We start from the raw sequence: 27,163 nt of genomic DNA, 5'->3' as shown, positions 1-27,163 counted from the left end.
ATGTCTATATGAGTGACTGGATTATCCCTCAGGGGCCTGTCTTAAAAACACGGAGCAAATGTCTACATGAGTGACTGGATTATCCCTGTCTTAAAAACACGGAGCAAATGTCTATATGAGTGACTGGATTATCCCTGTCTAAAAAACACATAGCATATGTCTATATGAGTGACTGGATTATCCCTGTCTTAAAAACACATAGCATATGTCTATATGAGTGACTGGATTATCCCTGTCTTAAAAACACAAAGCAAATGTCTATATGAGTGACTGGATTATCGCCGACTTAAAAACACGGAGCATATGTCTATATGAGTGACTGGATTATCCCTGTCGGAAAAACACGGAGCAAATGTCTATATGAGTGACTGGATTAACCCTGTCTTAAAAACACGGAGCATGTCTATATGAGTGACTGGATTATCCCTGTCTGAAAATACGGAGCAAATGTCTATATGAGTGACTGGATTATCGCTGTCTGAAAACACAGAGCAGATACCTATATGAGTTATTGGATTATTGCTGTCTGAAACACAGATCAGTTCATATGAGTGAATGCATTATCCGACTGAAAACACAGAGCAGAAGTCTATACGAGTCACTGGATTATCCCTGTCTGAAAAGACAAAGCAGAAGTCTATATGGGTGACCGGATTATCGCTGTCTGAAACCAGAGCAAAAGTTTACATAACAAGAGCTGTCACCATAGGATGACTTATGCCTCCTATAAACGTTTGATAGAAGTTGAGCTTTTTTCGAAACCTACACGCAGATTTCGAAACCTTAACACGGACCCTAAGTTCAAGGTCAAGGTCACAGGGGTCAAAATTTTTGTGCATATGGAAAGGCCTTGTCCATATACACATGAATACCAAATATGAAGGTTATATCTCAAGGGACATAGAAGTAATGAGCATTTTTCGAAACCTAAACGCGGACCCTAAGTTCAACGTCAAGGTTACAGGGGTCAAAATTTTTGTGCGTATGGAAAGGCCTTGTCCATATACACATGCATACCAAATATGAAGGTTATATCTCAAGGGACATAGAAGTAATGAGCATTTTTCGAAACCTAAACGCAGATTTTGAAACCTAAACGCAGACCCTAAGTTCAACGTCAAGGTCACAGGGGTCAAATTTTTTGTTCGTATGGAAAGGCCTTGTCCATATACACATGCATACCAAATATGAAGGTTATATCTCAAGGGACATAGAAGTAATGAGCATTTTTCGAAACCTAAACACAGATTTCGAAACCTAAACGCGGACCCTAAGTTCAACGACAAGGTCACAGGGGTCAAAATTGTTGTGCGTATGGAAAGGCCTTGTCCATATACACATGCATACCAAATATGAAGGTTACATCTCAAGGGACATAGAAGTTATGAGCATTTTTCGAAACCTAAACGCAAAGTGTGACGGAAAGACGGACAGACGGATGGACAGTCCGATCACTATATGCCCTCCTACCGGGGGCATAAAAACTGGAATACAGCAGTCTGGAAAACACAGAGCACAGTCTTTATGAATGACTGGATCATCCCTTTCATTAAACACAGAGCAGGAATCTATGAGTTACTGGATTATCCTTGTCTAAAAACACAGCAGAAATCTATGAGTTATTGGATTATCCCTGTCTGAAAACACAGAGATCAATGGGTGCCTGGATTATCCCTGTCTGCCTGAAAAAACAATGCAGAAGTCAATGATTAACTGGATTATTGCTCTTAATCGACCTGCTGGATTATTCCTGTCTGAAAACAAAAGTCTATATGAGTGACTTACTTATCCCTATCTGAAAACACAGAGCAGAAGCCTTCATGATTGACTGGATTATCGATGTATGAAAAACACAGAGCAAATGTCTACATTGATGACACGACTATCTTTGTCTAGAAAACACAGAGCAGAAGTCTCCATGAGTTACTGTATTATTCATGTCTGAAAAAAAAACACACAGAAAGTCTATATTAGTGACTGGATTATATGTCTGGAAAACACAGAGCAGAAGTCTATATGATGTTTCACATTATATAAGTCATGCCACTGTGAGTTCACCTTCTCTTCTTTTCCCTCTGCAAGTCTATCAGATGTTGAACAAATCAGATTTTGAACATTTTACCAAATAATTTCTTCATTAAAACTATTGTGTAATCACAAATTAGATCAACATTTTTGAAAAAACGGGTAAGAAACAAATTAACCCTTAATCGCCTCCTGACTTACATAGATGGCATCCAAGAGGGTCTCTGTTTCCTCACTCTTGTGCTGCTTGTTGCCCGTGTACCAGTGGATAACCTGCATCATCAGCGGCTCAAACAGCTGCCTAGCAACCTGGTATGAAAGGTACCATAGCTTAGTTTCCAAAGCAACAGCTGCCTAGCAACATAATGTAGTGTGTAGCACAGCACACTTAGCAGGGCAACATCTGCCTAGCACCAGACATAATTCAAATGTGTATCATACTGCAAACCTGATGTGGCTTAGGCGATGGTACTACTGCTACAAATGTCGTTGTTTTTTTTAAGAAGACTCAGAAGTTGGGGCAGAAAAGTTGCCTTTTCGTTTTACTTCTTGTGCACAGGTATTATTGTAGTTTGACATAAATAACTGTATTCAGATATTAGTTTGGAAAATTTATATCATATTATAATATTATTTTATTCAGACCGCCTTAAAGAGCATACCTGACATGTCAGACCTGGATGTCAGTGACTCAGACAATGACCATGATTCAATGGAGATGTCTGGAGACGTTGTGTTAAATTTTTTTGTCAGACATTAAATGTGAATTAAAACAAAATCATTTGTTTATAAGTTTAATCTTTATTGTTCAATGTTTCTTCAATACAAACACAGTAACAAATGTTACAGCATTATAATTTTTAACTTGGGATATCTAAAATTGATTCTGGATAGTAAAATTTCAAAGCTGCTAGCCCGACCGGGCTTGTACCTAAACAAGAGCACCGCATAACGGGTGCCACCCTCGGCTGCAAAAGCTTGTAAGAATTTTTTTTTCTTTTTAGAGGTCAGTGACCGTGACCTTTGACCTAGTGAACCAAAATGGGTGTGGCCTGTAGAACTCATCATGGTGCATCTACATATGAAGTTTCGAAATTGTAGGTGGAAGCACTTTGATTTTAGAGCGAATGTTAAGGTTTATGTTAAAGTTTTATATTAGAGGTCACAGTGACCTTGACCTTTGACCTAGTGACCCAAACATGGGTGTGGCGTGTAGAACTCATCAAGGTGCATCTACATATGAAGTTTCAAAGTTGTAGGTGGAAGCACTTTGATTTTAGAGCCTATGTTAAAGTTTGATATTAGAGGTCACAGTGACCTTGCCCTTTGACCTAGTGACCCAAAAATGAGTGTGGCGTGTAGAACTCATCAAGGTGCATCTACATATGAAGTTTCAAAGTTGTAGGTGGAAGCACTTTGATTTTAGAGCCAATGTTAAGGTTTTAGCACGAAGCCTTCGGCGGAGGGCGGACAAGCTGGCTATGACAATAGCTCGGTTTTCTCCAAAAACAGCCTCCCTAATAAAAATAATGCCAAGACTGCATTGATTTCAACACAAAATGGCAACTGTGGTGCTAGCAATCTGGCATCAAATGTACCATAGCATTGTTAGAAGGGCAACATCTGCACATTTGCATTTTTGTATCTGTTAATACTTTAAAAATAAAAGTAATAGAATATAACAGAATTTTTCTGGATACCCCTCCCCTACCAGTTCAACATCACATGAAAGCTTCAGCATGGCGGGAAAGATGCGTTTGAACAGCGGTGCCATGGACGCCCTATGGACTTGCGCTCCAGACTGCTGGGTGGAGCACCCAATACTGAACAGAACCAGGGAGTGTAGGAGCTCACAGGCAGCCACCTTCGTCTGTCTGTCGCTGGAGCTTGTGGCTAGCTCAATGACATGCGGCAGGAAGGGATCTGTTGATATGTGCATGTAAAACAGTAACAGCTGTGGGGAGAGGTTAATGTAACACAGTCAGAGCTCTGGGTATAGGTTTATCAGGGTTGCCACCAACCTGATAAAATAAAATTCCCTGACTTTTCACTGACTTTTCCCTGACCAAATCTTGGTTTTCACTGACTAATTTCGCGGCATATGCAGCCTCCTCCTCCCCATACAGCCGACCAAATCCACCCATTTAATGTTATTTTATTCTTTAACATAAAATATTCAACAAATAACAAAGCAGTACTACTTGTACACTAAACTATGCATGATGCAAGGCTATAAAGTAAATACCACAAAACCAAAGATAAAAAAGTTATGCATGTACAACAACCACATAATAATTATGATTAGAGCTTGTTTTCCCATGTGTCCTAGCGTAAAGGAACCACCACCACATATAAGACAGCGTGCTTTGTTTTCATTTTTAGAGTTTTTGCCAACCATGATGAAAACTCCAGGTCTTTAAATAATGTCTGTTTACTCATGCTGGTAATCAAGGCCCTCAATCTATCAAATCCCCCCCCTGAAAAGTATACGTTTTTTCCCTTTTGGGGGGAAAAATTCCCCCTGCTTTAAAAAAAAAAAGTTTTTTGTTTTTTTTTAAAGATGTGTCTCATGATTATTATATCTCAATTCTATTTCAATTTAATCTTGTCAAACATACTTAATGATGAAGAAAGAAATGAATATAGTGCAAACATGTACAAATGTAATAATTAGAGAGTAAGTAAAAAAAATCCCCCCAAAAGGGAAACGCCGCGAAAATTCACCCTCATGAGGGTAGCGACCAGCTTCCCCTTAAATGGATTAAGGGCCCTGGGTAATATGTCTATCTTCAATGTATGTGAACATTGTATTAAATCTGAAATTAGAAAAGAAAATCAATCAGTGATCTGTGATATATTGTAGGTTAATACATGAAAATCATGCAGTTAGGAGCAGAAGCAGGTCTTCTTGATAACTGAAATAAATAACCAAAGTTTAATCAGCTCTGGGGGCAAGGGTTGCAAAGCCTTTCAGCCTTCAAGGATACAAAAAATTAAAGATAAAAAAAATAGATAAATTTACATTTTTTAAACATGCTTTACACATGGTAATGTTTTATGTACATAGAAATAGTCAAAACATTTTAAATAAAAAATATACTGTTGAATCTGCTAAAACAAATGATACCTGAAGACTGCCATAGCCACTAAATAACTTATGCATCAACCAAAAATTTTATTTTTCCCTGACTTTTCACTGACTTTTCTGAAATTTCAATATTCACTGACCATTTTCTTAAATTCCCTGACTTTTCACTGACCTTGAAAAAATCAAATTTCCCTGACTTTTCAAGTTAAGTGGCAACCCTGTTTATGTAACACAGTCAGAGCTCTGGGGATAGGTTTATGTAACAGTCAGAGCTCTGGGGATAGATTTATGTAACACATTTAGAGCTCTGGGGATAGGTTTATGTAACACATTCAGAGCTCTGGGGATAGGTTTATGTAACACAGTCAGAGCTCTGGGGATAGGTATATGAAACGCAGTCAGAGCTCTGGGGATAGGTTTATGTAACAAAGTCTGGGATTTTCATTTCTAAACTTTATTGCAGTTTTGGTTTAACACATCCTAGCTATATTAAGCACATGTTTACTCAAAATTGGTTATTAATGTTGGGATGTATTAGCTATCAATGTCATTATTTATTAGTTTTGCTGTTAAAAAATGAAGAGAGATGTGGCTTTAATCTGTCTTAATGTGCAAATTGCAATGTCACAGCAGAAAAGCAGCATTGTGTTGACATAGCAGAATTTTGAAGAATAAAAACAAAAATTAATTATGTTAAAATCAAATTGTCAGAAAAAATGTATTTCAAGACGTTATGGACTAAACAAACTCACAAGCAAAAAGTCCAAACAAGGAAATTGTATTTCAATATTATAAAAAATAGTTTCAAATAACCTTTTTTTCTATTGTGAACTTTGCAGAACCATATTCAAGCCTGTCCATATTTGACCATTTGGACCGTGATGTTTTAAGTAAAGGTTGCAAAAAGCTGGCTCCACAAGATGATCACTTGCCAAGTTATTGGAAAATTCTTCTTGATAAGTCATTGTTACCTTGGGTACTACTTAAACGTACCCCTAGTACTCTTAAGTATACTTAATTGTACCCCAGGTACAGAAAATATACTAAAAAGTACCTGGCCAATTTAGACTGTACCCCAGTTTGATTCCCGCCCAAAATGTGTTGTAAAACGCGCTACGAAATATAAAAACTAAGTTCTCTTTGAACAAAACCTGCCTCAACATACTTTATTGAGTATGAGTTTCGATAATATGGTGGTCTATTCACAAAATATTGACATTAATTTGCACATAATTATTTAGTTTTTAAAGCCGACAACAACCAATTAAGCGTAAGAATTCCTGGGTACATTTTAGTATCTTTCCTGTACCCATGGTACATTTAAGTATACTTAACCCTTTACCACATAGATACGTATTTTGACGCATTTGTAGTCCCATAGAAAGTTTAATCTTACTTGATTCAAGTTTTAAAGGCTTCATTTCCAACCCTTAATTAATGATAAACAGCAAACAATATAAAACCTGAACAGACTGCGAGTTACTCGCAGGCTGTTCTGGTTTTATGATGGTAGCCATAGCCATTTTCACGTGGCTTCTTATGGGGAAAAGGGCTAAGAGTATCCAGGGTACCTTTAAGTAGTACCCAAAACCACAATGACCAATTGAGCTAAAATTCCTTGAAGTATGATAAATATTACAGTCTGAACAACCTGTATAATTCTAAAATTTGACATCGGGCTTTCAATTGTTACCTTGACCTTAGAGAAAAAGACAAATAACATTGGTGTGACAAGTTGACTACACATGCTGTTCATTTGAGGAAAAACACTCAACTTAAAATCAACACAAGATAGAACGAATAATCATGCACACACACACCAAACCACTATTGTTGTCCTACGCAGACTTAAATAAATTACAGGCTATTTAATTTTAAAGGTATTAGTAACCATAACAGAACACTTTACCTAGATATACTTCAGGTTTCATATCCACAAAAGGCATTTCAAATTTCAGATGCTTTTCTGAGTCCCATGCAATGGCTCTTTCAGATATTTGGGCATCCATGTTTGCTAGTAAAGCTTTGTTGACGCTTCCCCCTAGTTGACCCAAATACTGCATTACACGCTGCTTAATCTGTGATAATTGAGATCCTCGACTCTGAAAACAAAAATTATACAAAAACTATCAATAAAAAGTTAAACAACTGTACATAAGTGAATTAAAAATTAAGGAGAAGTACATCATAAGTAAATTAAACATAAAAAACTTTTCTTCTTAATTGTGGTAGGTATTTACCAGATGTAAATATTATTATCATACTGCATGTTCACCTTTAACCACATGACCCAAAACTAATTGAAAAATAACTAAACATAGTATATTTACTTGAGGAATCCAAAATGTTTGCAACTAAATACTTTCTTTAAATCAGCTCCTATTTTAACAGACTGAATGTATTGAACTCTCATCTATCAACATAAATGTACAGTTGAGTGTATGAATGTTGACACCCCCGTATCTGGTGAACTCATTATGAACACAGTAATCATCATGCTATATGCCAAGTCATACAAAACTGGGCTTTATGCCATATGCAGCCAGTTTAGCTCCAGACACCAGACTTCGGTCCGGAGCTACCAGTTCAATAATGAGACCACTAAAGCAAGCAATACTTTATAGCAGACAGGGTAGCTCCCGACCAGTCTGCGCAAGCATGCAGTGTTGGTAAGGAGCTGAGCTGGCCGAATGTGGTATATGATTCATTGTCACATGAACATAAACTGTTCTACCTTAGCACTGTCTTTCTTGTCCCGCACTAATCGGACTGGGAGCTTCTTTCTGCCTCTGCCAGTTTTGCTTTTGTTGGTATTTATGTTGGTCTCAACAGCATCTGTGTCTAAGATAGTAGTCAATAATCAAAGGATATAATGTCAATAACATTGGTTTCATATAAAAATAGCAATACCGATAAATTTAATTGTTTTATATAAGACACGTTTATGGAAGACTTGCCTCATAGATGACTATAAGCACAACTATAAACATAGTAATATGTTTTCAATGTGTTTACATAACACAGAAAAGTGTTTCTTAACAATGCTTATAATCAGGTTTTTGATCATCCTGCTAATGTGAAAGCTCATCTGAAATTGTAATTGTACTGCACGTGTGAATTAGTGAGGTAACTTTATTGACATTTATCGTTAATGATTGCTTAAACATAATTTTCAACCATATTAAAATATAAATGTATGTTAATCAATTTATTGTCTGAGTTGTATACATGTACATCAACATATCCATCATGTTGATAAGTATTTTTGTAACAAGTTTTTGGACAGAATAACTCCATTAAGTCTCAAACAACTGTCTGACAATATTTTATATACTTACAAATAAAATAGAAAGCCTCACCTTGATCCTTGGTTTTCAAGAAATTGTCAAGACATGGCAGAATGCTGACATAGTGTTTTTCCATGACCTTGAAAGGAAGTGACTTTGACCAAACTTCCAGGGCATCCATAGCAACAGAAGCCAAGGGCAGATAACTCAAACCAATCTTCAATGTAACCTGCATTAAAAAGCAGAACAATATCAATATGACCTCTAAAAACTTAACCTCTATGCTAGGGATATAGGTATTTTATGTGACATGTTATATCAGCATACATGTACTTGACTTCTCGCTCTCTTGTAGATTCGTCTTTGCTGTTTTAGATGTTAACGTTATAGCCTTAATTGTTAAATAGATTTTAAATGTTGTAATCAAAAAAAAAAAATCTAGTCCTAGACCTTTTTATGTATTGATACTTTATTTAACAACTTATGAAATTCAAAACTGATCATATGTCATGCCTTTATATATGTTAAGTCTATTGTATATATTCAATAAACCAAAATAAACCATACTGAACATTTGGCAATTTATTCAAATATTTCCACATGAATGGTACAATTAACGAAGGAAAAGAACAAGAGCTGTCAGAAGACAGCGCGCTCGACTATTCGAGTGCTTGACAGTATAACATAAGCCATCATGGGGAAATTGTTCATATTAAATAAGGTCAAGGTAATATAGTCATATTCTAAGTGGAAGAGGACCATAATTGAAACATATTGATTGCTTATGTTTTAAAGAAGTTGTACTTTATAGACGATTCTATGTCCAGGTATATTTTCCACAATCTATTGAACATTTGTAAAGACATAAAACAAAGTAATAACATTTAATTTCATGTTTGATAGCAATAGCTTGGGTGGGATGGTCCTTTAAAAATGAAATAAATAAATATTTGTTGTTTTTTTTTACCATGTTTAAAAAACATCTTTTTGGGTGGGGGGTGGGGTGGAGAGGGGGGTATAATGTAAAGAAAGTGGTCATTTATTAGATTATCTTTCAAAAATAAGAAAAAAAAACAAAATTGGGGGGATTCTGGGGTGGGGCGTGGGGGATGGTTTGAGTGGAGTCCATTGTGGTATGTCAGGTAAGTGTTGTTTTGTCAAAGTATGAATCAAATCTGATCATAAATAAAGAAGTTATGGCAATTTAAGCAAAATTTATTATTTTGACATTGACAGTCAAGGTCATTCAAAGGTCAAGGTCAAATTCAACTTGCCAAGTGCAGTACCCTCATAATAATAAGAAAGTAGTTGAAGTTTGAAAGCAATAGCTTTGATACTTTAGAAGTAAGTGGATCTAAACACAAAATTTAACAAAATATTTTAAGTGACTAAGTTAAAAAGGGCCATAATTCCATTAAAATGCCAACAAGAGTTATGCAACTTTTCCTGTACAGTCACCTTATGATATTAGTGAGTGGTCAAAGTCTGAAAGCAATTATAGCTATGATACTTTAGGAGTAAAATGGACCAACACACAAAACTTAAACAAATGTTCAATTATCTAAGTATAAAAAGGGCCATAATTCTATCAAAATACCAGTCAGAGTAACATAACTTTGCCTGCAAAGTCCCCTTATTATAGTTAGTAAGTGTTGCAAGTATGAAAGCAAAAGCTTTGATACTTTAGGAAAAAAGTGGACCTTAACAAAAAACTAAACAACATTTTCAATATTTTAAGTGAAAAAAGGGCCATAATCCTTACAAAATACGTGATACAGTTGTCTGCTCTTGTTTATAGATGGGGGTTATGCTGGTAAAGAAGTATGCAAAATATGAAAGCAATATGTCAAGGGACATAGAAAATATTTTAGGTTGTAAGCAAACTTAAACATAGATTTTTCAATAATTTGCATATTCTAAGTGTAAAAGGGCCATAATTCATACAAAATGCTTGATACAGTTGTCTGCTCTTGTTTATAGATTGGGGGCATGTTGGTAAAGAAGTATGCAAAATATAAAAGCAATATGTCAAGGGACATAGAAAATATTTGAGGTGGTACGCAAACTTAACATTCCAACGATCACGGTAATGCCAACGCCGGGATGAGTTGGATAGCTCGACTATATATATATATATATATATATATATATATATATATATATATATATATATATATATATATATATATATATATATATACACATATAGTCGAGTTAAAAGTAATGAAAAAAGGAGATTGCTCTTTTGCTTAGATAAAAGTTTTAAAACTTGGCTGACAGCAATTTGCTTTTGACAAACAACAAGAATACTGTATCTTACTTGAATAGCTCCCACAACTTCACTCATTTGATCCAAAATGACTTCCTTTGGAAGTGACAGAATGAAAATCAGGCAAGCAGCTAACAACTCATCCCGATATTGCTTCATCCGCACCAGTACCTTGAAAATAGCAGGCTGTGTATGAGTAAACAAAATAAAAAGGACATTGGCAATATTTTATGCAATAAAGGAGTACTGGTTGGTGAAAACCCTACCATAATTAGCATGCATAACATTCGCACCCAGGAAACAAAAATATAAATTTTCACAGTTGGGTAATCAAAATTGCACATGCACTACTTCATATCATAAGAAACAATTCAGGCAAGTTTGAATGTTGTAAGGTCAAAAGATTATGAATATTTTACTAAACAAGACTTTTAACATAGAAATTATAGATTGTAAAAGTGCAACACTTGCACTTGTCAATGTAGACTGATAAAAAATACCCATGCGCATTTCAAACTATAAGAAGCCATGCATGCACTAACAATGCTTTGGGCTTAAAAAGGTAGGAGTAGATTGTCTGAGAGTTCGTGTCTACACACAGAAAGACTGACGGACGTCTACGAATATTTGATAGCCTCTTTTTTCAATAGTTAATAGTATTAATACAAGGGTAGTTACTAAGACATGAACCTGTTTTAACATAGCATACATTGTGTGTCTAATCTGGTGTTAAGAAATCCTGGGATACAGGTCTATCAGTGCTCTTTACACAAATCACAATATTACGCTACTTCCCTATGTAAAACCAAACAAGAGGGCAGCCTATTACTCGTCTTTAACAATTGATATGAATTATAATTATATATTCTAATGGCAATGTGGATTCACAGTATTACCTCTGCAGAGAACTTTTTCACCAGGAGATAACAGGTCATCATGTCAGGTTTGGTTTCCATGGTGTTGCTAGTGTCCATGGCATCATGATCTGGCTTCAGACTGGTCTCAGACACACTCTGTACTCCCTGATGAAACCGATTAAAGTTGTATATTAAATAAAATAATATCTAAAGTAATGAGCATTGGATAGTGGACATGCACACAAACTTGTAAATTGATTCATACCAAATTTGTTTACTTTAAATTACTTACTTTTTATTTAAAGTTAATAAATACATTTTGAATAAACACATTAAATACATTTATATTAATTTGAAGAACATTTTTTTTAATGTACTTTTTTGTGGACATGTAAATTCATGGATTTCTGATTTTAAAAACAAAAGATGAAATTTCATCAGTAATTTTCCAATATTTTTTTGTAAAATTTGTGGATTAAGTCAACTCACAAAATCAACCACAAATAAAATCAGCCTTGCTCTGTGAAAAGGGGGTTTAATGCATGTGTGTAAAGTGTCGTCCCAGAGCAGAGCCTGAGCAGCTAATCAGGGACTACACTGTCTGCCTAAACATTTTTTTTTAATAAAAAGAGACTTTATTGAACCGAAAAATATCATTAAGCCGAAAGTGTCATCCCTGATAAGCCTGTGCGAACTGCACATACTAAACAGGGATGACACTTTACGCACATGCATTAAACCCCCTTTTCACAGAGCACGGCTCAAATTATTCCATAGCAAATACATTACAATTTAGCGGCCTCAGTATTTAACACAATCAGATTTGGGGGATATATAACAAATACACCAAGACAAATTGCAAGCTTCCAACTGCTGTTAAGTAAAGAATTGACATAATTCTCACATCAAAGTAGTGCAGTTTATTGGCTATTTTCATGCACACTGCTAGCAGCTTGTAGAGGCCACTGGCAAGTGGGTGCCTAAAACACAAAAAACAGTGTGAATGTAAACATGTGAGATATTAAGACCAAAGGCAGCGTTCTAGATAAGCTGCGTATCAGCGTAATATACGCATTAGAAATATCAAGATATGCTCAATTTATCATATCCGTGCGTACATTTAAGCAAGCCAATCTGGACTTATGCTAATGCTGTAAATTCTCTGCATAAATCATAAACAAAAAATATAAACAGCTGATTGTCTTTAGCCAAAATATTAGACTGGTTATCGTAAAAATTAGAGCTTATTTGTGCGCTGGATTGTAGAAATAGTTAGCCAGTCGGTATGTATACTCTGTATCATCTAGACGCATGGTAAATTTAGTATTGATTTTTTAACAGACAGTCAAGCGCTTATGTGTTTATTAAATTACATGAAGTGGTCAGCATGGCTTCTTCCAAGCCAACACAAATTACTTCATAAAGTAAAATTGATTCTTTGTGTACGGCAAAAATTGTATCAAGTAATAAAATTGTACTACCAATACTGAATGATTTAATTTCCTCTGTTTTCAAATCAAAAAGGAACCACTAAAACGCTAATAAAACAACTGTTGAAAGTTGGCAAAAAAGTTTTCCGTGGCCCACCGTGGTGGACGATAAGGACGAAGATCTTCTTAAATGTAATATGCCAACAATACAAGTTAAAATAACAAGAATTAAGAAACCTACTAATATGAAGGAATACACATAGTTAATGGTTAATTGTGTTTAACATTATTAAAGTAGCGTGTCTGTACCCCGGCTATATTCAGGTTTTACTTTTAGAAAATTACCCTTCAAGCAAGGCAAAATTTGACCATTTACCCCCATGCTTTGAAAAGTAGGGGTATTTACCCCCATGGGTAAAAAATTATCTATAACGCTGCCAAAGGTCTCAAGCTTATGTCTCTTATACATTGAAAATCTCACCAAAAGAACTATAATACAGCTTATTTATTTTTTACAATATGCCCAAATTATTTTTAACACATTTCAATATTCTTTGATTTTATATTGGTACAAATGGAAGGGAAGCAACCTCAGCTTTTCTCTTAATTCATTGTGGTAAGCTCCCTTTAACAGAGAAATATAGGGGCATCACTGGAAGTAACAACCGTTGTCCCTCTTTCCAATTTCAAGTAAATTCTTAGCACAAATTAATTTGTTTTTGCTAATTGTACTCAATTACTAAATATATGAAATTAAAAACCTCAGCACATACATTATCGTTAAAGTAGCTGAGGTCAAAATACTAATAAATCAACCTGTTGAAGAAAAGTTCTCAAACAACTATGAAGTATAAATTAAGTCATTGAAACACAGACGCGAAATAGAGATACACTTTGACGTCAAAATTGTGTCCTTAAAACGCTATGATGTTAAAATAGAGCCTTTGAAACACTGTGCTGTCAAAATATTTATATACATTAAAACTTAGGACAGTAATTTGCAGGGTGATTTAATCTGCATTATTTGAGCAAAGGTTTTTAACTCATGAACAAGTGCACGAGTATGATTCAAGATTTTTTCATACAATGACTTTTGAAACATAAACCAAACACTTACTCTGTAGATAGCAGAATAACTTTATGTGCAAACTGCAAAGTCCAGCATTCAAACATCTCATAATTCTTTGAAGGCAGCAGATCACTACAAAATATGATAAACAAGAGATGTGTTTATCAGAAACACAAAGCCCCCTACTGTGCGGCTTTATTTTTTTTTGTATCATTTGGCAAGTACAGATAATTTGTACAAGGGAAGTAAGATTTTTTAAAGGGATATAATAAAAAATATTACTTCCCTTGTAAAAATGATCTGTACTTGCCAAATGATAAATAGAAATTAACTCCCTTTAAAGCTTGTTACTTCCCTTGGATATTTTTTTTTACCTTTGACCTTAAAGGATGACTGTGACCTTTCACCAATCAAAATGTGCAGCTCCATGAGATACAAATGCATGCCAAATATCAAGTTGCTATCTTCAATATTGCAAAAGTTATGGCCAATTTTAAAGTTTTCGGACGGACGGACTAACTGACAGACAGACGGACTGACGGACAGTTCAACTGCTAAACACCAACACAGATTTAATAATGTCTAAAAATGTTTTTCAAACATCCAGAAGACATGAAAAAAGACAATTACTATCTACATTTAGAAATAGAATCTAGATGCTTGTCCGCAATATGTAGAGCCACATGTCAAAAATGGTGGAAATTATTAAAAAATAACATCAAAAGAAGGTCTTATATATATTATTTGTGTAATAATAACTTTTCTTAAGTTCAACAACTACACACTGAAATTCCAATGGACAAATGATCCCAAATTTTAGACAAAGACATGAGAAAAAAAAAAAAAGACCTCCCAAATGCAAAGTAGATAATCACCCTACCTGCAGAAGTCAACGAGGTTGATGAAGATCTGGAAGTCCTTTGGTTTACGTGCCTGGACCCCATGCAGGGGGTCAGCACTTGTCTCGGTCTCCTCCACAGGGACAGAGGCATCTTCAGCCTGGGCATAAATATGGGAAACAGGGCTTAATGCACCTGCCTAAAGAAGTCTGCACATTTTATGAACTGTCCAAAAAGTACTTTTACTTTCAGGTAATGAGTTGTACACTTTGCATAAAATCTTAATTTTAATTGAGTTTGTTGTTATAAGAGAGTATTTAAACAAGAGCGGCGCAAAACGGGTGCCAACGCTCGGCTGCGAAAGCTTGTCAGAATTTTTTTTTTTAGACGTCACAGTAACCTTGACCTTTGACCTAGTGACCCAAAATTGTGTGTGGCGTGTAGAACTCATCAAGGTGCATCTACTTATGAAGTTTCAAAGTTGTAGGTGGAGGCACTTTGATTTTAGAACCAATGTTAAGGTTTTAGCACGATGCCTACGGTGGACCGTGGACGACAAGCTGGCTATGACTATACCTCTGGTTTGCTCGGAAAACAGCCAAGCTAAAAATGGGTGTGGCGTGTAGAAATTAGGAAGGTGAATGTACATATGAAGATAAAAAGTTGTAGGTGGAAGCACTTTTATTGTAGAGGCTATGTTAAAGTTTTATTTTAGAGGTCACAGCGACCTTGACCTTTGACCTAGTGACCCAAAAATGGGTGTGGCGTGTAGAACTCATCAAGGTGCATGTACATATGAAGTTTCAAAGTTGTAGGTGGAAGCACTTTGATTTAAGAGCGAATGTAAAGGTTTATATTAAAGTTTTATATTAGAGGTCACAGTGATCTTGACCTTTGACCCAGTGACCCAAAAATGGGTGTGGCGTGTAGAACTCATTAAGGTGCATCTACATATGAATTTTCAAAGTTGTAGGTGGAAGCACTTTGATTTTAGAGCCTATGTTAAAGTTTTATATTAGAGGTCACAGTGACCTTGACCTTTGACCTAGTGACCCAAAAATGGGTGTGGCGTGCAAAACTCATCAAGGTGCATCTACATATGAAGTTTCAAAGTTGTAGGTGGAAGCACTTTGATTTTAGAGCCAATGTTAAGGTTTAAGCACGACCCCTACGGCGGACATCGGACGGCGGACGACGAGCTGGCTATGACAATATCTCCAGTGTTCTGCGAAAACAGCCAGGCTAAAAACAAGCAAATTTGTTGAATTGATATCCCCCGCCAATATGCTTCTGGATACAAAAGTGTTATATTTGACACTCAAAAAAGCATTTTTTCAAGATACAAAGGGCCATAACTCCGTTATTTACAGATGGTGTACAATGCCATTTGACATGCATCAGCCTCTTATTAATATACATACCCATACCAAGTTTCAATGAAATCCGCCAAAGCACTTCCAAGATATGGCTCCGGACACACAAAAAAAGCATTTTTTCAAGAAAAAGATACAAAGAGCCATAACTCCGTTATTAACAGATGGTGTACAATGCCATTTGCAGACCTGTTTACCCTACCGATTGCTTCTCAGTAGTATGGAGGGCATCTCTCAGTACTTTTGGGCTGTTGTCAGTAGTTTTAACCTTTTCAATCATTTTGAGCATTAAAACACCATGACTGGGTCACATATCAGTTTAATTTAATGGTAAATAAACATTAGATGAATTTACTTGCTAATAATTTAATCTGTTTAGTGATTTTTTTTGCTTTTATTTGTTACAGCCTGTGCCATTTGGATTGGGAAAATTAGCGTGATAAACCATGAAATTGGATAAAATAGCCCGATAAACCATGAAATTGCGAAACATTAAGCATTATAAATATGATTATAAGTAACAGAATTAAAATTGTTTTTAAGTGCATGTTTGACAGCATTTTTATATTATAAAGTGCTGCGTTAACGTCTTCTTACAATGAAGACAATATTTAGTTAATATCCATCCACATGTATATTAAACTTGCAATAATCTATAGATTCTAATCTTAAATACCCCATTTGATGATAAGCTCTTTAAGAGTAGCTATTAATTTAATTCAGTATTTTTTAAATTAAATATCATAAGGGGAAAACATAAACAAATATTGACAAACACCCTTTAGTGTTCTTGTTGTGTTAATGATGTATGACATGTAAATGGAGTTAAAATAATATATTTTATTTGTTTACCTTTCTATATTTTGCACTTGACAACCTCAGTTCAATGCTATTTCATTAAACTGTACAGCGTAACAAACATAATAAAGCAGAATATGCATATGAATCTGAGTATACACAGATCCACTAACATATAAATCAAATCATGTTTGTCTCTTTCCATTTTCGAACGATACTCATTGTGAGTAGACTGAACACCAATTTTCCAACACTCGATTCTGTGACGCACATTCACTGTGCAATTTCTGATAAATATTTGTTGTTGTTTTTTTAATTCTCAAACGTAGTATTTTGCGTTAATTAGCACACGCATTACATTATTCCCTAATGACCATATGATATCAGTTGTTTATTTGAATGGTATTTATTATTTTCGCCGTTAATGCAATTTCTCGTCTGCTTGCCGCCATCTTGGACGTGTGTAAAAACAGGCGTGCTAAATCCCGATACATCGACTATCATCGGTATTCTCCGCAATAGAGATCACTCTGGATCAGCAGACGATTTATTTCATAAATCAATCTTACGGAGGAATCCGAGATAGCCGATGTATCACGATTGAACAAATACATAAATCAGTTGTCGTTCGGTGACGACTCGACTAGCTCGATCAGCACTCGTTCCCCAGGAGGCTTGAATTTTAACGTTTCTTACTACACAAGCGCCAAAATGATTATGATTGATTAATTACCTGCAAAGACCGAAAATAAGCAAAAGTACGATTAAAAACTGAAATTTGACTATTTTGATCGATGGATCCGTAGTTTTTCAGAACAACTCCGTAGTGCGTAGTTTAGCCAAATAATCCGTAGTAACTACGGCGAATCCGTAGAAGTAAACAGGTCTGCATTTGGCGTGCATCATTCTCTTATCCATATATACCAAGTTTCAATGAAATCCGCCAAAGCACTTCCAAGATATGGCTCCGGACGGACGTACGGAAAGACGTACGGACAATGCCAAAACAATATCCCTCCGCCTATGGTGGGGGATAAAAATGCACCCACATCATGTCAGGTGATTTATGCAGGTTCAGTATAAAATCTTTCTGATTAGAGGTTATCAAATGTTTAAATAGTAATATATTCCAAAATTCTTTTTATTCTTCAGAGAAACGACCAAATTTATGTGAACTAAATAATAGAAAACTATACATTGTATTTGTATATACTTGCCAGAGTTTGCATTTAACAATTGTAGCAGTGATTCTACCCAATTATCTGTCCATGGGGAGATGAGAACAATCTGATGTATGCAATAATCGCTAGTCAGGTTTAAACATATGCATCAAGGAATGGATAATATATGGGGGGTAAGGGTTTTTAATAAAGATGTGTTCTTGACCCAGTTGTATGATTATGAAATCTCTGTTCATTTAATCATTAATCATGGTTTTCATTATCAAATGGTAACTTTACAACAAAACTGGATACAATTGTTTAAATTGTGACCAAATGATAAGGTAAGTATTACATGTATTACGATTCTTTTAATCTGCTCTACAGCAGTTTCCCATTCATCCCTGCCAAACCTTTTTCTTTTTTTAAAACCAACTTATGGTTAAAGAAAAGAAAGACAACCTTTGCATCAGGGCTGGCAGTCAGGTCAAGTTTATCCAGTATTTTCAAAAGGGCTGTTATTATTTCCCTGTAGATGGCGTCAGTCAACTGCTTTCTTGTTTCCAAGGTGATGTCATCAGCTGCAAACTCCTAGACAAAATCAGGAACATTTATTTTGAAATAAAAGTTCAACAAAGCAGAAGGTTTGAGGTTCATTCATTTAATTCAAAGTCCTCAAAGGAGAACACAACTGAGGTATTTCTGAAATTTCATTCAAACTGCCAAATGCCACAAATAAGCAAATTTAACATGCAATTGTTCTATACGGCAGATGATGCCTTCAAAAATGCAAATGTGTCCTGGTTATTCATAAATGATCACTGTTAAACATGTACATTAACAAACATGGCAATGTAATGAAACCTGGTTTTCAACATTATAACTAAATAAATTGTGCAATATCATGCTAGGTCTGCATGTAAGCTGCCAACACTCACAATTTCATAATAATACCCCCATGAAAACTCTAGCTTTTAAGAGGAAAGTTACATCATGTTTAATAACAGTGACCTTGATCTTGAACCAACTGGTACCAAATGGAAACAAGCCATATGTTTATATGTAAAGTACCTGTGCACCAAATTTCAGCTCAATATCTATATCCATTATTGCAGAAATTGTTTTCCCTATTCTTAATACAGTGACCTTGACCCTACCAGCCCTAAATGCAATGCCAAGCAAGGGTTTGATGTAAGCTACCTACAAACAAAAGAAATCTCCATCCAAACTCAAATGATTAAGCTTAAACTGTTTTTTTAATGTTAACAATAATGATCATGATCTTGAACAGCCATTTCACTAATACAATTAAGAGCAAGGTCTCTATGCAAGCCAAAGTTTCATGAAGATTGGTTTATGCAAACTAAACTAATTGACCAGAAAACATAATTTGACACATACCACCTGCCTGCCCTGCATTCTTCAATGTTCAACTTGGTGGAAAACATGGTGAACCATGGCTTGTATAGCAGTATATATGAACCTTTTTCTAGGAAAACAGGACATAATGCATGTGCGTAGTGTCAACCTAGATTAGATTGTGCAGTTGGCAGAGGCTAATCTGGGATGACACTTTACACACTTGCTTTCCCTCCTGTTCCTTCCCATTTTGTTTACCTTGATGAGTGGTGCATCAAACAGACCAGACCAGGTCTCCATGAAGTCCCGGTAGGTGATTGCCCTCTCCATGGTAACGTCTCCAGTGCTCTCCCCTGACTCCTCAATCTCCAACACAGGAGTGTGAGAGAAGGTGCGCAGCAAACTCTGGTACACTGTCATTCAACAACATGAAGAACGACTGTGTCAAAAATTCATGTAACATCACTCTAAATTATGTTACTTTATTTAATGTTGAGCATCATTGTGACTGAATGAACTTACATCTTTCAAAATTTAACACAATAGTGTCTTTATTTTATAATATGAATACAAATTCTTCTATTACAAATACAAAAATTGTCATGTTTAAAGATGCCATGTAAAAGGAAAGATTACCGAATCCTGACAAAACTTGTTTAAACAAGGTCCACTTGGGCATCAAAGCCAACAGGAGGGCGAGTATGGCACGTCTACACAGGAAGTGCTTGGTGACATGTATGTTGGGGATGTTCTCTAGCATCATTACCATGAGGCACTCCAGGGAGGCCACCTGCGTCTCCATGACTACGTCTAGCTCCTGCACAATACTGGCCAGGGACTCGAGGTAGCTGGCTAGATTGTGCAGCTTGTTGTCCATGTCCTCAGTTTGCCTGTATTTGTGCATCACGGAAAATCATTACCCTTGTTCTGGGAAAACTGAGCTTAATGCACATGGACATAATAGAATAGAAATGAGCCTTGCTGCATGTGGACATAATAGAATAGAAATGAGCCTTGCTGCATGTGGACATAATAGAATAGAAATGAGCCTTGCTGCATGTGGACATAATAGAATAGAAATGAGCCTTGCTGCATGTGGACATAATAGAATAGAAATGAGCCTTGCTGCATGTGGACATAATAGAATAGAAATGAGCCTTGCTGCATGTGGACATAATAGAATAGAAATGAGCCTTGCTGCATGTGGACATAATAGAATAGAAATGAGCCTTGCTGCATGTGGACATAAAAGAATAAAAATGAGCCTTGCTGCATGTGGACATAATAGAATAGAAATGAGCCTTGCTGCATGTGGACATAATAGAATAGAAATGAGCCTTGCTGCATGTGGAAATAATAGAATAGAAATGAGCCTTGCTGCATGTGGACATAATAGAATAGAAATGAGCCTTGCTGCATGTGGACATAATAGAATAGAAATGAGTCTTGCTGCGTGTGGACATAATAGAATAGAAATGAGCCTTGCTGCATGTGGACATAATAGAATAGAAATGAGCCTTGCTGCATGTGGACATAATAGAATAGAAATGAGCCTTGCTGCATGTGGACATTATAGAATAGAAATGAGTCTTGCTGCGTGTGGACATAATAGAATAGAAATGAGCCTTGCTGCATGTGGACATAATAGAATAGAAATGAGCCTTGCTGCATGTGGACATAATAGAATAGAAATGAGCCTTGCTGCATGTGGACATAATAGAATAGAAATGAGCCTTGCTGCGTGTGGACATAATAGAATAGAAATGAGACTTGCTGCATGTGGACATAATGGAATAGAAATGAGCATTGCTGCATGTGGACATAATAGAATAGAAATGAGCCTTGCTGCGTGTGGACATAATAGAATAGAAATGAGCCTTGCTGCATGTGGACATAATAGAGTAGAAATGAGCCTTGCTGCATGTGGACATAATAGAATAGAAATGAGCCTTGCTGCATGTGGACATAATAGAATAAAAATGAGCCTTGCTGCATGTGGACATAATAGAATAGAAATGAGCCTTGCTGCATGTAGACATAATAGAATAGAAATGAGCCTTGCTGCATGTGGACATAATAGAATAGAAATGAGCCTTGCTGCATGTGGACATAATAGAATAGAAATGAGCCTTGCTGCATGTGGACATAATAGAGTAGAAATGAGCCTTGCTGCATGTGGACATAATAGAATAGAAATGAGCCTTGCTGCATGTGGACATAATAGAATAGAAATGAGCCTTGCTGCATGTGGACATAATAGAATAGAAATGAGCCTTGCTGCATGTGGACATAATAGAATAGAAATGAGTCTTGCTGCGTGTGGACATAATAGAATAGAAATGAGCCTTGCTGCATGTGGACATAATAGAATAGAAATGAGCCTTGCTGCATGTGGACATAATAGAATAGAAATGAGCCTTGCTGCATGTGGACATAATACAATAGAAATGAGCCTTGCTGCGTGTGGACATAATAGAATAGAAATGAGACTTGCTGCATGTGGACATAATGGAATAGAAATGAGCATTGCTGCATGTGGACATAATAGAATAGAAATGAGCCTTGCTGCGTGTGGACATAATAGAATAGAAATGAGCCTTGCTGCATGTGGACATAATAGAATAGAAATGAGCCTTGCTGCATGTGGACATAATAGAATAGAAATGAGCCTTGCTGCATGTGGACATAATAGAATAAAAATGAGCCTTGCTGCATGTGGACATAATAGAATAGAAATGAGCCTTGCTGCATGTAGACATAATAGAATAGAAATGAGCCTTGCTGCATGTGGACATAATAGAATAGAAATGAGCCTTGCTGCATGTGGACATAATAGAATAGAAATGAGCCTTGCTGCATGTGGACATAATAGAATAGAAATGAGCCTTGCTGCATGTGGACATAATAGAATAGAAATGAGCCTTGCTGCATGTGGACAAATAGAATAGAAATGAGCCTTGCTGCATGTGGACATAATAGAATAGAAATGAGCCTTGCTGCATGTGGAAATAATAGAATAGAAATGAGCCTTGCTGCGTGTGGACATAATAGAATAGAAATGAGCCTTGCTGCATGTGGACATAATAGAATAGAAATGAGACTTTCTGCATGTGGACATAATGGAATAGAAATGAGACTTGCTGCATGTGGACATAATAGAATAGAAATGAGCCTTGCTGCATGTGGACATAATATAATAGAAATGAGCCTTGCTGCATGTGGACATAATAGAATAGAAATGAGACTTGCTGCATGTGGACATAATGGAATAGAAATGAGACTTGCTGCATGTGGACATAATGGAATAGAAATGAGCCTTGCTGCATGTGGACATAATAGAATAGAAATGAGCCTTGCTGCATGTTGACATAATAGTATAGAAATGAGCCTTGCTGCATGTTGACATAATAGAATAGAAATGAGCCTTGCTGCATGTGGACATAATGGAATAGAAATCACTGGGGGCTGACGAGGTATAAGCGTAGTCCGTTTCGCTACGAAGTCGGGTATATGTTTTACTACGAAAACATTGTGTACATACACATGACATCGTAGAACGGATTAGTGGAAATTTGTGTTTAAAACAGGTAAGATTATGCTTTTGTAATAACAAAACTCTGAATTTAAGCACTATGACATTTCATAGGTCTGTTACATCAAATTATGATTCAACATGTGTCTGGTTTATGCGTTAAACATTAAATTTACCGCTGATTTATCAAACCGAAGTCAAGTTTTATTTTACAAAAATGCAATTAAGGTTTACAACTATGTTTAATTGACACAATTTTACAATTTCCATATTGATGTATGTATCGTTAAGCCACTGGTGTGTTCAGAAATGTATAGGGTGACCCAGTTGTCAGAAATAAAGGCTAAATAGTATTATTATGTATGATCATGTCTCTGACAGTATACGTATATGCCTCGCTACGACAACGCTTTAGCGTGTATGCGTTTCTCACAGAGGACGTATTGGTTATCTCTCAAAGGCGAAATAAAGAACATGTTTTTTTTTAAATACAGAGTCATGGAGTGGCTGGATGTTTCCTTTGAGGAAGAGATAGTAACAACGACACAACATGATCCGAAGCGCACACTCGACATGGTAATGCACATTATTATGATATAATTAAATTCACGACTAGGCCAAAGGAAATGATCAAAATCGAAAATCCATATATAAGACGACAGTTGAGAGTCGAGAACCTATTGTCGTAGGTCTCAATAAAAATTACGCATCTTCACCTTGTGACAATCCCTTATACGTTCTTTTGGATAGAGACCGACGATAGGTTTTTAGCATATGGTATTCTTTATCAAATAACATTCGATGCTCGTTATGTTATCTCGAAACTCTGCTTATGTCAAAGTAAATCCCATGTCCCAACTTCGATCCTTCTTTATCTCATACGGATTTTGATTTTTACATTTTATCTGTCAAAGCGATTTTCTTGAAAATCGGTTATCGCCAACTAATTTTGAGATGAATTTCATGTTCGTATACATGATTTTACCTGTAAAATCAACACCTGTTACAGCCGTAAGGTGTGGAAAGTAGGTACCCAATGGCACAAATCCGCAATTTCCTAATCAATGTATTGTTGTTAAGGCTTGACAGTGGGTTTCAGTCACAGGTTATTGTTTACTGTGTACATGACGGCCGGTAAATTTACCTCGTGTTACAATGCGGTTAAGGTCCGGTCTCACTATGATGCCAGCGGAGCCCCGGTGCGTGATCAGGCATCTACCGGGATGAACCGGGGCCATACCGGGATGAACCGGTGCTCCACCGGGATGAACCGTAGACGACCGGGGCTCCACCGGTAAAATATTAAAATGTTTAATACCTCCGAGATGAAACGCAAGTCACCTGGAAGGACCGACAACGACCGGCGTGGCACTGTGAACAACCGGGACTGCACCGGTACGGCACCATAGCTCCACCGGGGCCCAAACAGACCCCGGCAGAGCTACGGGGAGCCTGGTGAATGCCGACAGGGTCCCGGTATAGATACGGTACATAATTAAACCGGCGCTCTGACGGTTCCATCCCGGTTGTGTCTACATTGTCCGAAGGTACCACTGGCTCGGGAAATATCTGACAATGGGCGTGTTAATTCGTGATATCTTACGCACAGGACTTTCTGTCACTGTAGATTTTGTCGGAATTATCAATTTGCCAGAAACCGGATTGAATGTAATATTTTCAGAATAATTTTTAATGTCGCCACCCATAATATTGAACGTGCGATTTCTGTATTGTACACCTGGTGCAGTGTCACAAGGCATCTCCCACATAAAGGGAACCTTTTCGTTTGGATGCTCATGCGCACAATTAAGCACAGCATCTTTTCCACTGGGAAATGGTAGTCTGCAGTAACTGCAAACTGCATGTGATATGCCCTGAAAAGGATACAGAGACTTCGTTGAGTAACCTATACATTATATTTGTACTTCGTAGCACAACCAATACATACTCTGTGCGAAACCTATACATAAAGCGACTTGTAATTTCCTTCGAAACAAAGCATTTGAATAATTAAAATACATGTTCGTAACCGTTTTTGTACTTTAAAATGTGTTATGTACAATAAATAAAGTAACATGTAGTTTTATTCGATTTAAGTTACCGTAATTGGCTATTTTAACATAATAACCACCTTATGCATTGCTTCAAATCAAAATATTTCGATTTTACCTCAAAATAAATGTACAGGCTGAAACTACGCACATTTGTTATTAGTTTGTTATTGAAAATAAGTACCTACCATTACTGGATATTCCGTTCTCTAACCCATAAACACCAGAAAAGATGGAACTCGCCTGATTAAGTAGTGTATGTACACAATGTATTCGTAGTAAAACATATACCCGACTTCGTAGCGAAACGGACTACGCTTATACCTCGTCAGCCCCCAGTGGAAATGAGCCTTGCTTCATGTGGACATAATAGAATAGAAATGAGCCTTGCTGCATGTGGACATAATAAAATAGAAATGAGCCTTGCTGCATGTGGACATAATAGAATAGAAATGAGCCTTGCTGCATGTGGACATAATAGAATAGAAATGAGCCTTGCTGCATGTGGACATAATAGAATAGAAATGAGCCTTGCTGCATGTGGACATAATAGAATAGAAATGAGCCTTGCTGCATGTGGACATAATAGAATAGAAATGAGACTTGCTGCATGTGGACATAATGGAATAGAAATGGGCCTTGCTGCATGTGGACATAATGGAATAGAAATGAGACTTGCTGCATGTGGACATAATGGAATAGAAATGAGCCTTGCTGCATGTGGACATAATGGAATAGAAATGAGCCTTTCTGCATGTGGACATAATGGAATAGAAATGAGCCTTGCTGCATGTGGACATAATAGAATAGAAATGAGCCTTGCTGCATGTGGACATAATAGAATAGAAATGAACCTTGCTGCATGTGGACATAATGGAATAGAAATGAGCCTTGCTGCATGTGGACATAATGGAATAGAAATGAGCCTTGCTGCATGTGGACATAATGGAATAGAAATGAGCCTTGCTGCATGTGGACATAATGGAATAGAAATGAGCCTTGCTGCATGTGGACATAATAGAATAGAAATGAGCCTTGCTGCATGTGGACATAATGGAATAGAAATGAGCCTTGCTGCATGTGGACATAATAGAATAGAAATGAGCCTTGCTGCATGTGGACATAATGGAATAGAAATGTGCCGTGCTGCATGTGGACATAATAGAATAGAAATGAGCCTTGCTGCATGTGGACATAATAGAATAGAAATGAGACTTGCTGCATGTGGACATAATGGAATAGAAATGAGCCTTGCTCTTGGAAAATGGGGATTAATGCATAGAAATAAAATAGAAGTTGACAATGTTCAAGGCAAAATAACTCAGAAATGTGGTGCTTACTTAAGTAAAAAAAATAAGTTTTGCAAAGATACTCTTAAATTGTCTGAAACTAAGTTATATATGTTGTTGTCACAACATAATATACCATGTAGAAACTGGCTAGCAAAATTTATTTTCGTTTATATTGATGAGCATACTTATGACCAAATTTCTCTTCATGTTTATTCACTCTTTGAATGAAGTCTGTGAAACTCATTTGAGCTGACGATCAATATCACAAGCAAACATAGCCTGCAATAAAACTGTATTGAAAAAGAATTGTGGTTGAAATTTCCTGCAAAATAAGACATCGAAAGCAATGCGATGTCTCATGAATTATTCATGAATACAAAATATTGACCATGGTAAATCAAGTAACTGAGCATATTTTAGTGAATGTTGGTTCCTTTGATGACATCCTTCATGGTGATTATATATTAGGAGTTTCAATTTAATGTTTTAGAAATGTGAAACTAGTTTGCTTTACAATAGTATAATCCATAGTTGGAATCCACACAGCTAATCTGTTAGAATGGTCAAGCTTTCTCACCTTGCAAACTGCTGTTCTGTTTTTGTTAACATTTCAGTGAACATAAACTGGACATCTGAGTTGGTCAAGAAACACTTACATGGCTGAAATAGAAAGTGAGCCATATAATCCAAAAATGGGTCTAAACCTTAGATGGTGAGCTTAGCTTTAGACCAGT

At 36.3% G+C, this 27,163-nt stretch overlaps 1 protein-coding gene across 5 annotated transcripts in view; it reads right to left on the bottom strand.

The window, feature by feature from the left end:
- Positions 1-27,163, bottom strand: part of LOC127866349 (DNA-dependent protein kinase catalytic subunit-like) — a 130,948-nt gene that overhangs the window by 87,697 nt on the left and 16,088 nt on the right. For all 5 annotated transcript variants that reach the window (XM_052406820.1, XM_052406821.1, XM_052406819.1 and 2 more), the window contains exons 12-25: positions 27,007-27,089; positions 20,191-20,444; positions 19,813-19,967; positions 18,658-18,786; positions 14,906-15,024; positions 14,074-14,157; positions 12,431-12,506; positions 11,566-11,691; positions 10,721-10,840; positions 8,473-8,629; positions 7,848-7,954; positions 7,023-7,215; positions 3,737-3,948; positions 2,227-2,334 (exon numbers count right to left, since the gene is read on the bottom strand). In XM_052406820.1, the coding sequence (XP_052262780.1) occupies positions 2,227-2,334; positions 3,737-3,948; positions 7,023-7,215; positions 7,848-7,954; positions 8,473-8,629; positions 10,721-10,840; positions 11,566-11,691; positions 12,431-12,506; positions 14,074-14,157; positions 14,906-15,024; positions 18,658-18,786; positions 19,813-19,967; positions 20,191-20,444; positions 27,007-27,089 (1,923 nt within the window). The remainder of the gene's footprint in view (positions 1-2,226; positions 2,335-3,736; positions 3,949-7,022; positions 7,216-7,847; positions 7,955-8,472; positions 8,630-10,720; positions 10,841-11,565; positions 11,692-12,430; positions 12,507-14,073; positions 14,158-14,905; positions 15,025-18,657; positions 18,787-19,812; positions 19,968-20,190; positions 20,445-27,006; positions 27,090-27,163) is intronic.

The sequence above is a fragment of the Dreissena polymorpha genome, chromosome 2 (assembly GCF_020536995.1).
Source record: "Dreissena polymorpha isolate Duluth1 chromosome 2, UMN_Dpol_1.0, whole genome shotgun sequence".
NCBI lineage: Eukaryota > Metazoa > Mollusca > Bivalvia > Myida > Dreissenidae > Dreissena > Dreissena polymorpha.
The sequence above is the reverse complement of the archived record's forward strand: the minus strand, read 5'-3'. Positions and strand labels throughout refer to the sequence as shown.